This window comes from Sinohyriopsis cumingii, chromosome 2 (assembly GCF_028554795.1).
Source record: "Sinohyriopsis cumingii isolate HCF-2022 chromosome 2, ASM2855479v2, whole genome shotgun sequence".
Taxonomy (NCBI): domain Eukaryota; kingdom Metazoa; phylum Mollusca; class Bivalvia; order Unionida; family Unionidae; genus Sinohyriopsis; species Sinohyriopsis cumingii.
The window spans coordinates 157,716,547-157,731,594 of NC_142962.1; the positions used below are offsets into that span (position 1 = coordinate 157,716,547).

Here is a 15,048-nt window from a genome sequence, read left to right on the forward strand (position 1 = left end):
AGAAGAAGAAAATGAGAAGAGGAAGAAAGAAGAGGAGGAAGAGAAGAAGAAAGAAGAGGAGGAGGAGAAAAAAAAGAAAGAGAAGAAGAGTGTAGGAGATAAAATAAGAACTTGGTGGAGAAAAAGAAGAAATTAGAAGAAGAAGAAGAAAACCCAAAGGCCCTTTTCAGGGCCAGCCATATTTCTCGAAAAGAGATAGCCTTTCCATTGCCTACCCCTTTTTTATTTTTTTTTTTAAAAAAAAAATCCCATGTTCAATTTCCCTTGACGCTATAAAGACCCACCCTGTTTAATTTCCTTTTTTTTGTCGCTAGACAGACCCACGATTTTTTTTTCTCCATGTTAATTTCCCTTGTCGCTAATCTGACCCACGATTTTTCTCCATGTTAAATTTCCCTTGTCGCTAATCTGACCCAAGGGTGTTTTTAATGCTAATTCCCATTGTCGCTAATCTTACCCCCTTCACTACTTATGTGCTTGTGTATATGATTGTGTGTTTGTAAGTGCTCACTTACGTTTGTTTGGATAGTAGATTATGATGATGTTTTTGTTTTTTTGCTGTTTCACGTGTGGGGAGAGTAGATTTGGGGTTTGATTGGATTGCTTTACGTATGTGGATGGTATATTATTTGTTTAATAAACTTTTTTAGAATAGTGACGGGTAATATAAAAAGTGAGTGAGTGTTTCTTTTAGGTCCGCGCGTTGTTTAGTTATGATCTAGGTAAGATCAAATTTGTTTTAGGGGATGTATTCCTTCACGTCCGCGCTTTTAGTATAAATTGAAAATCGCTGGGCAGTCTGGCTACCCTGTTTATTCGTTAACAAGACAATGAATACCAGAATTGTAAAGCTTCTAGAACTCCAGATGCACCTGGAATATGCCAGGCGCATACTAAATGAACTGGCCGCGGAGGCCATTGTCGAAGAGGGAAGGATGAAAGAGGAGGAGGAAAGAAGAAAAAAAGAAGAGGAGGAAAAGGAGAGAGGAAATTTCAGAATCCTAGAGACAGAAGATTGGGATTCTGAAGCCACTTATCCCGCCTCTGCTCTCCCCCAAAAAAGAGTGAAAAGAGACTGGGGAAGAAGATTTGTGTGTGGTGCCAGGCCTGGAAGGTGCCATCATTAACCAGGTGCCATGGAGTTCAAAAACAAACAGCCCTTTTCAGGGCTACCCAATACTCTAGAAAAGAAATAGTAATCGATTTGCCAATGTGTGTATGTAGAGTAGTGTGAATATAAACACTGACTCTTTTTTTTCTTGTGTGAGTGTGTGTTTTTTGTGTGTGTGTATGTGTGTGTGTGTGTGTGTGTGTGTGTGTTTGTAAGCGCTCACGTACGTTTGTGTGGATAGTAGATTATTGGGTTATGTAAGAGCTTAAGTTGGTTAGTGTGAATAGTAGATTAGGGTTTCATTTTAATGCTTTGCGTGTGTGGATAGTAGATTCGGGGTTTGTTTATTGCTGTTTCACGTATGTGGATAGTAGATCATATGAAATGAGAAAAGTAGGGGGATGTTTTCCTTCACGTTCGCGCGTTGTTTGGTTATGATCTAGGTAATATAAATTTTGTTTTGGGGGATGTTTTCCATCACGTCCGCGCTTTCACTATAAGAACCCACAGTATTAGTCGTTCTCACCATTCTAAGGAATAAACAAAGAAGATGGAGGTGACAAAATTATTTAACGATCTGATACATAGCTATTTTTGGATCATGGATGGGACTTATGTAGTAGAAAGATTGAATAAGGAAGGAAGATTTGAAGGTAGCCTGAACAATGTGAAGAGTCTTGGAGTAGCAAAAGATCAAATAGGGGGAATGATTGAGGAAGAAGTAGAAAGAATCAGAGGATTCATTGACCCACCTTACGTGAGAGTAGGTACTTTAAAGGAAGCCTTGGATCATATCATAGAAGTCAGGAGCTTCCCAGAAAATAGCTTTCATTGGACTGACTGGTGGTACGTAAAGTGGGGTTGTAACCAGTTGATAAAAGCAGAAGAACTAATTAGATAGGTAATGAAAGTAGAAGTGATGAAGATAAAAGAAAAATGGAGCAAAGAGAGAAAGGAAGAAGAGAATAAGAAGAAGAAATTAGAGTTTGAAAGATTAAATAACAACTGGATGAAGATCCAACAGAAATTTAGAGAGATGGGCCATCCTGACTGGATAACAGAGAAGGAGAAGAAGAGGAAGAAGAAATGAATTTTGGGAAAAATAAGGGGATGGTGGAAGAAGTGGAGGAGTTAGAAGAAGAAGAAACCCAAAGGCCCTTTTCAGGGCCATTCCAATTTCTCGAAAAGAGATCGACTTTTAATTGCCAACCCCCTTTTTTTATTTTATTTTTTTATTTTTTTTAAAAAATCCCATGTTAATTTCTCCTTGTCCCTATACAGGCCCACGATTTATTTCCATGTTAATTTCCCATTGTCCCTATACAGTCCCGCGATTTATGTCCATGTTAATTTCCCATTGTCCCTATACAGTCCCACGATTTATTCCCCATGTTAAATTCCCCTTGTTCCAGACAATCCCACGAACTATTCCCCCATGTTAATTCCCATTGTCCCTATACAGTCCCACGATTTTTCTCCATGTTAAATTTACATAGACCCTATATCGTTCCAGGGGTGTTTTTAATGATAAGTCCCATTGTCCCTGAATCGTCCCCATTCACTACTGACACATTCTCTTTAGAGTTTAGAACGCCTTTGACACTGGTACGTATCAGGCAAACGAGTTAAAATATACGGTATAAAGCAAGTTTTATCAATGTGTGAGACATATATGAAGTAAGTTTTATCAATGTGTGAGACACATATGAAGCAAGTTTTATCAATGTGTGAGACATATGAAGCAAGTTTTATCAATGTGTAAGACACATATGAAGCAAATGTTATTAGTATGTGAGATATGTGCTTATGTGAGGATGGCATTCTTCGCATAAATGAGTCTTCACGTACAATTGTTTTATTTTTACTTTTGAAACGTAGATACAGGGCATTACTACTACCACCAACACCACCCCAACATATTGCAGTCCAAACCGACAAATTTATACCATCTCTGTTTGATCTAAATAAGTTCAGATTGCCCCCTCCCTATATGTACATTGAATATAAAAATACTTACTTTGACCTTATTTTTCTTTCAAAATGTGGCATTTCTTCCATCATGAGCATATTTGTATTTTTCACCTGTATATTATTATACAATACGCGTGTATACATTCTAATAAACTGTCTTAGAAAACTGAGACTGAGTTTTAAAATTCTATATTCATATTAATCTCGGATTGCCGTTGGAGGACATCGTAAACAGTATGTAACACTAACAATGCGATCTTTTGAGGTACTATAAGAACTGTGCATATTAAAAACTGTCTACGATACGGAATTACGCTACTATTTAACCCAAAGCGTACAAAATCATGCATAGTGTTGTTTCCTAACTAGGCGCTTGAATTATGACATTGTTTGGAGTAAAAGCCTTTTGACAACTAGACTCGGGAAACTATAGATGTAGGACGTACATTTGAGTATGTCGGATTTTTCATAATTAGAAAATTGGTCAAGCATGGGGACGTCTGATGCTAGCTGTGACCCAGTAATTCTGGCCACAGCAGGTTACGACCACACAATACGATTCTGGCAGGCACATAGTGGAATATGCTATAGAACAGTGCAACACCCGGATTCCGTATCCTTGTATCGTGTTTTCGATTTGGCATATATTACGTCGTCTGTATATTGCATTCATTCATTACTTTCTTAGAACGAAAATGATATATTCACACATAAATGTTCTGGTGGTAATGTACACTTATGCAAACATGATGAGAGGGTTTTTAGTATTTACCTGAGTCTGAATTTCATATTTTCATCAATAAATTCATCACCACACCTATTTTCAGCATACTATTTCTGCATCACCACCATGTCGGCCTATTCTGCTTGTCGGGTAATTCTGCGCAACGATACGTCATTTCTGTAAACATTAGATCACGTGCTATTTTGGGTCAAAAATACTTATCAAGAAAGAACGATTGTACTTTAAGAAGTGATATTCATAAAGAGTACAAAAATATCCCACATTTCGAATCGAAAGGCATATGAAAATTTGATTTCTAAATGCCAACATGAAGACCCATTCCATGACCTTCTTAAACCTGTAACCCAGAAAATCATATTTACTATGTATTTTTAAAAATTATACAAAGAAATACATTATATAAAAGATGGAAATGTATACCTTAAAAATTCTGCATCTTAATCCAAGTTTCCAATTTTGCAAGAAGTTGTCCCACACTACAATATCATCAGCTACCCAAAATGTCAACTTGCCGCTAGAATGGCATTCTCAAGAAATTCCCTAGCATATAGTCTGTTTCTAAATTCTTTAGTAATTCTTCCCCATGAACAAATTCATTGTAAACAAATTACATCCTATTCATTGTTGTTTCTCTTCTGCATAATAGCTTATTTTTTATAAAATGTTGAACTTTGCTAAAAAAATTTTACAAGAGCGGTTTAGTTTGATTAATATCTAATGCCATTTATTGGCATTTGTAAAACTAGCTATAAACCTGACCTAATTACTTGACTGAAATACTGACAGAAACAGCCAAAAGTAATGTATTTCATTTCTATAGCCCGATGGATAAACATTACATCTTTTTAAAGCTGTGTCCAGAATAGGCCGACATATCGTGAGTCATGAAAACATGGGGGTGGTATCCTGTGTGTCCAAAAATAACCAAGTTTAGTTGATTAAGTATAATAACAATTATGAATTGAAACCCAAATGTATGATAAATACCAAATGCAATTACTGCAACAAAACAAATAAATAATTGTTGTGATTTACATTAAATTCCAGTTATCCCCAGTGTATACTCCTTAGTGTCACCCACTTAGTACTTTCAAAGTTCCATAGTCCTTTACATAGAATTCAATTCTTGCATAGGAGCATATGTTTATACTTAGAGTAGGTGGATTAAAGATATAATACCTGTACAGTTAGAGAGTTTTGGAACTTATCCTAATTATACAGAAGCATGCCATTTAATTAAGGTCATAATACCAGTTGTTTACAGGTAATATATTGTATCGGAACATATCTTTTGTTTGATTAAAGCAGCTGAACCTATTTGATATAACTTGTCCACTTTGTTACATGAAGGCGTCTTCTTATTAATGTCACATGGCCACCACATGCACCATTCTTATTTTTGTTTTTACTTATTTATTCAGTGTATGTGCCTTACACAGGGAATAACTACGTCATAGGGGTAGTTGTCCAGGGGATAATTAATGGTGGGGATCAGGGGTTGCAGAGATCTCGGAAACGCTTAATTACGCATATTTGGATGCCAATTTTTGATCAGGGACACAGAAAATCACAGAGGCGTTGGTCCTCCATACGCATGTAATAGGTGTGCGGCAAAATTCAAAGACTTGCCAGTCCTGCTTCAGCCACCTGCTTTGTGGGAAAGTGTGTTGATCAGTTAGCTGTGCTGATATTTACAATGACAGAATTCAGTGACTGAGAGACCCTTTGATGTACATACACATTGCCATTTTATAAGAGTACATAAAAATAAACATGATGCAATAGCTGGGCCGCAAGTTCAAAGGCTTTGACTGGTGGCTGGGTTGGAAAATGTACTGATATTTACAGTGATTGAATTCAGAGGCAGAAAGACCAAGTGATGTACATGTGGTCATTTATAAAAGTACATTAAATAAACAACTTTATCTTTTGTTATTGTGTTCATTTGCGAATGTAATGGAATAAGCAGTGCACGTGACCTCAGAATCAAGACATGTTGAGACTTAGACAAAATGCCATTCGTAAGTGGGTGACAAGTCGCCTAAAAATATAAACTTCACCATCTTCTGTTAGGAAAGCAAAAATGACTTCGCCCTGTGATTATTTAAGAGGTACATTGACTGACCATACCATATTTTTTTTAAATGCCCCTCACCTTTGCCTGGTTAGTTATAGTGTTGTAGCAAAATGTATTCATCAAGGCATCAGTAGCTAGGCCTAGTTTTTATATCAATTACACTGACAAACAAACTCTTGCCCATTCACAAGCATTATGTTTTGATAGCTGATTGACCATTAACCCTTTTCCGAGTAAGTTAGCAACTATCAATTTCCTGCATGATATCCTCTGATGATAAAATATACAAACTTGTGTTTTAAGATCAGAATCGGTGATCTGGATATTTATTAACTGCCTCATACACTATTTCATCATAAAATTAGTTTGAAACTGTAAGTGAACCAGTAGGCCTAACAGGAAATAATGGCGGACTTAGCTAAGTCTGGGATGTACCAGTTTATTAGATTGTCTGTTTTCTTAAATCATCAGGCAAATATATTCAGAAAAAATATACAAATCATTGAAACCAAAGCCTAGGTATTATTTTAGTAAAGATTAAACTTTAAAATGCAAATTATGCAGGTCAGAAACCTATGGGACAATGCTATGTTGTGGAATTTGCGAGATGCACTTTAAGGTCTAAGCTGTTTTCTGACTTGACACGTATTTGCGAAAAATACGGGAAAAAACAGCAAATCAGATACTATTTATTTGCCTAAATTTACTACAAGTATGTATACAAATAAGTAAACCATAAATTTGCGATCCTGTCAATGGACTGTTGTAATGAAGCTATATTATAGTGAGTGATTACATTACGAAAACCTCTCCATCTAAAAATAGATGCACTCGCATCTGTGTTGATTCTGTAGGAAAGAAGGGACTGTAACTTTTGATGGTGGGACTCCTATTTTTACCAAAATGGGAGTCCAGGACTCCTAGTTTTACAATCCTAGTGAGACCTCTGGGTTGATTGACTGGGGGGTAATACCCATATTTTGTTTCTTAAGAGGAGGCTGAAGACAGATTTTTTGTTCTTAATTAGAACATTTTGCCACCTACTCTTTAGAAACTTAATCTGGAACATATGAAATGCACGGATTCATTCATCATTCTAGGTTGCTTTACTGATGGGAGGCTTGGGTCTTTCTCTCGTAATAAATTTATTTTTGGGGTTCAGTAATGAATTTCTCCATTACCCTTATGCCCATAGTGTACATGATATGGTTGTTCAGTAGACATATTACAGATTCCAAATGGGCAAGAGTTAGTTACTTTTCACCATTTTGTGATGAAAAATTTAATTTTATTTTGCTATTTCAAATGAATTGGTTATTTGTATGTCTTTTTTTAGTTATTTTTAAATTTTTAATTTATAGTAGCTTTAACATTTTGAGTGAAATCTGTACAATGTTTGCAGTGTGCCAGTTTATAGTGATGTCTGTCACAGGGGCATCATGTCACAAACATGTTGCATCATGTCCCTCCCAGTCTCATTATCCTGACACCAGGCCAACCAGTCCTAACACTAGCCTCTTGATGCTGAGTGCCAAGTAAGACAGCTGCTAGTACCATTTTTATAAGCCTTTGGTATGATTCAGCCTGGGTTTAAACCCACAACCTCCTGCATTTGAGGTGGACACGCTAGCCACTTATGGCACTGGAGTGGTCTTAAGGTTATTAGTAAGCTAAACATTATATACATATAAAGTTAAAATAAATGTGTATAATTAAAATTACGAGCAATGGGGATGTTAGACCCCAAAAGTCAGACAGTTAATGTGTTAGTGTATTGTTGAGAAAAATATAGCTTACATTTCACCTGGACTAGATGCTGCCCTTATCAAAGCATCAGAATAATTTAGGGGTTGTTCTTTTGGAGGAAGGGTGACTTTCTCAGGAGTATGGCAGCTTTTGGGAAGCTCTCACTATGTAAATGGCTACAAATATGCTCTTCAGCCATCCAGTGGGACAAATACCCCAGATTTTAAATGCTTCATTTTCACATCAAATAGGTTATGGATCAGTGGTCTAGTATTCCATCTTTTATTAAATAACAGTTGGAAGATAACTGTCAGTTTTCCTTTCCATATATTGCTTGTCAGAGCATTGCTGTCATTAACTTGTAATTCATGTAACATGACGGACAAATTAGATATTTAACTAATCATCTATTTTATTATTTGGATAATAATTAGCATAAATCTATTAAAACTACATAATGAATAAAAGCAGCATTAGCAACAGCATCTGTATGGCCAAAATGTACATAAAATTTGTCCATTTATCATACACTCATAATCCATCAAGACAACTTCAAACATTACATTAGGAATTTACAAATAAATCTCGTGTGAAACATTTCATTAATATTTGTTAAGATGTTAGTGACCATTTACAAAAAGCACAGCAGTAAAAGATATGTCATTGCTTCCTGTTCCATTAAATTGGTATTAAAACTTTATTAGGGTAGAAATGTAACTCGTGTAACAAAAACAATTTTTTTTGTTATTTCTCTATATTAAATACATAAAATATTTGGGAGCCAGCGATTGGCAGGTTTGGTGCTGGAAGAAGCTTAACCACATCTGTTAATACTATTTTGTATTCACCTTCTTCATTGCCCCATAACTTGGCAATTCTCTTGACAAATTTGGCTGCCAGTGGGAATTCTCATGTAATTTACAACAATAAATATTTATGTAGAATGTATTATTTAGTATATTGCATCTGTAATGTATTAGTACATGTACTTTAAAATCTTGATATAGTCCTAGATTTATTCTTTGTTGCACTATTTTCATTTTGCAATATATAATATTGGTTCTTTATGCTCCTCTTGACATTTGTGTTTGCTCAGTGACATGCCAGCTTGCTTAGGGTGACTTCTGAACTAAGCAATTTGTGTTAGTTGTATTTGCTTTCTGTTTAAAGAATTCTCTTATATCATGTAACTTACCAGTAATGGTCACATAACAACAACCTTTGTTCAGTTCCATGATGGTTTTTCACAACGGGGTAACACATGTGTTGCATGCAAACTGAATGTCATATGCAGCTGTTTGTTTTTTTGGTAAAATTAGAATCCAAATTTACTCACATAAAGGTGAATGTGGACATACACTGACAGTTTGTCTATAAATCTGAAATTTGTCAAATGTTAAATATATAAAAGTATTTAAGTTTTCTTCATTCAAACATAATATAAAATGACTCCACAATGCACATCTTACTATTTAGTTTACTTAAAGGACAAGCCATTGATCATCACGTAACCGGTCAGACAGATGCATCACATATAACAGTGGGGTAATAAAAATTAAATTTTTGTACATTATTTTTCCAACCAGCAAGACAATTTTTATTGGTTATAAATCAGAATACACAAGTTCGTACTAAACAGCCATAATTATATGTACTTGCAATGATAAAAATGCTCTAGTTATCATTTTTGTGTAGATGAGTAATGTCCCATTTTTATCGGTCTGGAATGTAATGTTTTTGGAAATGACACAGGAAATTAATAATTAACATACACGTTTTTTTTGTCAAAACTGTCTTTATTATCACAGTATTACATGAACATATTATAATAAATAATATTTATAAGCAATTAAAGTCTGATATGCTTTTCAACAAACACTAACAGGAGACTGTAGACACAGCCAAATTGATAATTGGAGAAAGATTTAGGCCAGATGTAACTGCCCATTATGGCTGTCCTCATCACACTAGTTCTAATGCCCATGCAGATGTAGAGGAGTTTGATTCGTAAGATTGCATGTGGTTGGCCAACTTGTATATTAGTCCAATAAATCAACCCCAACCCCAACCCCCAAATCTGTGTTGATACTGTTGGACAATATGTGGGTCTGATGTCACCTAGTCATTAAAATTTGCAATTTTGTTGCATGCAAATCTTTTTGGAACAGACCTCATACACATTAGATAACATGCCAGTAATTGGTATCAACTATATCCAGTGTAAAATTCAAAATTGCCACAGGACAGAGGGTTATGCTATTCCATGTGGATTTTCAAGTCACCAAAGATACGATTTGCTCCAGAAATATAATATACATGCCATCAAAAGAACCCTTCTCCTAACAGTAGCTCCACAACCGCAAGAAATACCAGTAAGTGTATAAAATATGCAGTGATGTGTGCAGCAGATTTTTGCATGTTTTAATGAATAGGTGATATCAGCCCCTAAACCGCCAATCAGTATCATTACAGATGAGGGGCAGATTTATTGGTATACTTGCATATGTTATGCTTTTATGTTTCCTTAACAGTACTTAGCAGGTAAATGACTTGGAAACCACTCCAGACAAGCAGCTGTTAGCAGCAGCAGGTATGATGCATTTTTTAAATTTAGTATTAGTTTTAAATGACCACTCCTTGGTTCTCCACACTACATTGTGCTCTAGACTAAACAAACTGGGACTACATTCATCACTACCTAAATGTAAACAGAAGCGAAAAAAGAAACGTTGTTTCAAAGCTGGCCGGCTTAGGACAGGAAGAAGAATTCCAATTATCTCCCTTATGCCCTTTCCGGCTCGACAGTTAAAAAATTTGACTGTTAATTTAGATAACCTAATTCAAATCCCTATTAATTCATCAACCTTCATGTCAGCTATCCAAGAGATACCTCTGCGTATTGCATTATTCAATGCCCAATCAATAGGACCACCGGGAAAACCTACAGAAATAGTTAATTATATCAACGACCAGAATATTGACGTCTTTTTCCTGACAGAAACATGGCTAAAAACATCAGGCGATGAGCCAAAGTGTGCTGATCTAACACCCACTGGTTACTCCATCAAGTCATTCCCCCCGTAACTCTCACGGAGGTGGAATTGCTGTCATCACAAAGAACTCCATGATCAAACGTCTTAACCACACCACAACGTTCAGTTTCGACCACACATTGTTTGAACTAGTCCAAACCACAATAACACTGGAGCAAAGGTCAGTCCATTTTTTCTGCCTATACCGCCCTCTTTCTAGTAGAAAAAACAAGCTGACTGAATCTCTCTTTTTGGAGCAGTTTCCGAATCTCCTGGAGTATAAAAATTCGATAGGTAGCAACGTGATTATTCTTGGAGATTTCAACTTTCACTTTGCCTGTCCCAGAAACCCAAACACATCAAAACTCATAGATCCCATTAATGTTTTCAACCTCAAACAGTCAGTTAATCAACTCACCCATAACATGGTCATATTTTAGACTGGATTCTTCATAGACCTGATGATAACATTCTACGGTCCTCCCTGGTATCCCACGAACTTGCATCAGATCACCTCTGCATTATATGCCATCTTGACTTAATTATCAGTCCCTAACCCTCCACCTTTATCTGCTACTAAGAGAAACCTTTGTATAATCAGGGTAGGTCCTGGCTTTTAAAAAGCTGTCGCCAAAAAAATCGCCAACCTCAATATTTTGTCGCCAATTTTCAAAAAGTGTCGCCAGAACAAGTAGTGTACATTTTTTCAAGTGTTAATTTAGTCTATTAATGTAACAGGCAATGAAAATTACAAAAGATGGGTTAGTTAATACTCTAATTACAACAAGCATTAACAAAATGTTACAAAGTGTTACATGAAGATCCGTCGCGATTTTAGGGCTGCCCACTTGTTGAATGCAGTTTCAAAGTCTAATTTTTCACATCTGTACATGCTGATTCTCATTAAATTCTCGAGAGATGAGATGCAGAGTTTATTTCTGATTTAAGTTTTTATGAGGTTCATCTTACTGAATCCACATTCACTGTCTACAGTGCTGACAGGTGACACCAGTAGTCTCTCAGCAGCCCCCCCTTATGGCTAACTTCACAAAGCTTGTAGTGAATTGCTTCCTAAATCCCAAGAATGATCACTGAATGCTGTATAAATTTTCTCGACAAACAGAATAGGATCTCCATTCCCACGAATGAAACTTACATGAGTCAACACCTGGCGATATTGGACCGTATATATAAGCATAAATTCACACCCAATTTAGGTATTCTTTCACTCCTGTATTTTGAGAAATAAATAATTATTATTAATTATGCAAAACTGTTTTTTTTTTTTTTTGCTATTTTTTGTTGCGGAGTTTAAGTCTCTGCAGCTGTAACACGGGATTGATGGCAAAAGGAAAAGATCAATGAGTAAAATGCTGCACTGGCGACAGATATAATTGTGATTGAGATTTTTTCCATTTGCTTTGTATTTATACGCAATAGTCGGTACTTCAAAGGTTAGCAGTTTTCTATGAAGGTTCAACAAAACTATTGTATTGGTATATGTAAAAAAAAAAAAAAAAAAAAAAAAAAATAACAGAAGGATTAGCCATTCAATTAATTGTATCTGTTCTATTCGCGTCTTCAGAAGTCGGTCAGTTGTAGGTATAGTTCGGTAGCATGATTGACTGTAACACAGCATACAGTACTCAGCCCAGATGTCAGCATAAGCAGATTATGATGTAACAATGCACTGTAACGATGGGGTTGTCAATACGAACAAAGGATCGTTTGTGTAACAGATTGATTCCAATGCATTGCTTAGTCAAGTTTGTGGCTTCCATTCATTCTTCCTTTTAATTTATCCAAATCCATGATTGTATGTACAAATTAAATAACCAAAAAGTCTGTCACCAAAAAAATCGCCAGATGGGATATTTTTGTCGCCAATAAGGAAAAAAAATCGCAATTTGCGACATTGGCGAAGCCCAGGACGATCCCTGATAATAAATAGAACCAAACTAATGCATGACATCCAAGAAAACCTAACAACTTGCTTACCTCCAACAGCAGAACAACTCGATAACTGCCTGCATTCATTACTCAACAAACATGCCCCAGCTACCAAGTGCAAAGTATCAATTCAAAAGTGTTCTCCATGGTATAGCAGCGTTAGGGACCAGCTTTGCACTGCTAAAAGAGACCGCCGTAAAGCTGAAAGGCTTTGACTTTCCACCAGACTCACTATTCATAAGCAAATCTATGAAGCTGCTAAGAAGAATGTCACAAATATAGTCCATGCAGCGAAATCAGCCCACTACATTGCTAAGATCATGGAAAGTTTCAGCTGCAGAGAGCTCTTCAAGATTACTAACAAGTTAATGTCAAGGAACAAATCTACACCACTTCCAAATACCTTCTCTCCAGTCGACCTTCCGGACATGTTTGCAAATTTCTTCCGTGACAAAGTACAAACCATTAGAGATAAGCTTGACACCACAATTTCAATTGATTCATCATCACCATACAGTTGGGATACAGAATTTGAGCGGCAACCATTAGCAGCATTTGAACCTGTCTCTATGGATTTCGTACGTACAATCCTGAGGAAGAGTGCACCAAAGTCATGTGAACTTGATCCAATTCCAACATCACTGCTGCTTGAGTGCTTAGATCCAGTATTGCCTTCATTAACTGATATTATTAATGCCTCTCTCTCACCAGGGGAATTCCCATCATTTTTCAAAACTGCTATTGTAAAGCCTCTGCTGAAGAAACCAACACTAGACCATAACGATTTAAAGAACTACTGCCCAGTTTCTAATCTCCCACTGACATAAAAAATCTTAGAAAAGGATGTTTTATCCCAACTTGTATCTCATCTGAATTCAAACAGTCTTTTTAGCAATGTACAATCTGCATATCACCCTTGCCACAGTAATGAAACTACTCTTCTAAAAGTAGTTAATGACTTTCTTTCTGCGTTGGATAGTGGAAATATTACAGCCCTCACCCTCCTTGATTTGTCTGCAGCCTTTGACACAGTAGGCCATGATATATTGCTTCACCATCTCCAGCATGTATTTGGCATTCATGATACAGCCATACTATGGTTCAAGTCCTACTTGGTTTGCAGATTGTATCTGCAAATGGAATACACTCCAGCCCAGTTGATCTGTGTTGTGATGTTCCACAGGGACCTGTTCTTGGACATATTCTCTTCATTCTATACACTCAGCTGCTCTCAAGTGTCATAGATCATCATCCAGTGTCTCACCAACTGTACGCTGATGACACCCAAATATACAAATCTAGCCACCCAACTGAAGTTGGTGCTACCATCCAAGGTGTAGAGAGGTGCATTTCTGATGTGAAATCATGGATGACATGTAACAAGCTGCAGATGAATGATGATAAAACTGAGGCCATTCTGATTACAACACAAAGACTTTCTCATTCACATCCTTTATCTCAAACAATAAATATCAGCAACACCAACATTAAATTCACACAATCAGTATGAAACCTAGGTGTTAATCTGGACAGTACTCTCACATTGCACCAACATGTCATGAACATATGCAAGGCTGCATATCTTGAGCTGAGACACATCAGCTCCATTCGCAAATATCTTATAGTTGATGCCACTAAAACACGTGTGTGTGTTCATTAGTACTTTCAAGACTGGACTATGGTAACTCAATTCTGTCATGTTCATCTCAATATCTACTCCAAAAACTTCAAAACATTCAAAACACAGCTGCTCAGATCATACTTAGAGTACCACGATCAGAGCACACCTCCCTGCTACTCTGTACCCTACACTGGCTATCCATTCAATCCAGAATCACTGAAGTCCAACATACCTATCCAACGTCACCCATGTGTACACACCAGCAAGATACTTACGCTCCTCTTCTGACAGTTGTATACTCATTATTCCCACTATGAAAACAAAGTCATATGTACAGCCTTCTTTTGCATACCAGGGCCCAGCAACATGGAATGAATTGCCCACTGAACTTAGACACAAAGACGCAGTGATACCATTCAAGAGTGATCTCGAAACTCACTTATTTTGATTGCAAGAACAAACTTAAAGACCTAATAATGTTTCCTACCTTAAATATTTTCAGCATGTTTTTTCTATGTTTTCTAATTTCATGGTGTTTGTGTTTGTAATCATATCATTATATATGTTTTTATCTTATAGGTGTTGTCTAATGTTGTGAAGCGTGTAGAGCTTCTAAAGATTAGGCGCTATACAAAGTCCTCATTATTATTATTATTATTATTATTATTATTATTATTATTATTATTATTAATGTGTTGTATGAGAAAATTATATATGTGCACATTGTCAAATAGCTTGATTGATCGATTCAGTTTGACCTATTTACATTATCAAATAGCTTGATTGATCCACTCA

At 36.3% G+C, this 15,048-nt stretch overlaps 1 protein-coding gene across 1 annotated transcript in view; it reads left to right on the forward strand.

Moving 5' to 3' along the window:
- The first annotated feature begins 3,471 nt into the window (after positions 1 to 3,471).
- The window catches only part of LOC149806178 (target of rapamycin complex subunit lst8-like), a 45,909-nt gene continuing 34,332 nt past the window's right edge, over positions 3,472 to 15,048 (forward strand). The window contains exons 1-2 of the mRNA XM_089951092.1: positions 3,472 to 3,695; positions 10,189 to 10,240. Coding sequence (XP_089807218.1) covers positions 3,573 to 3,695; positions 10,189 to 10,240 — 175 coding nt within the window. The 5' untranslated portion in view covers positions 3,472 to 3,572. The remainder of the gene's footprint in view (positions 3,696 to 10,188; positions 10,241 to 15,048) is intronic.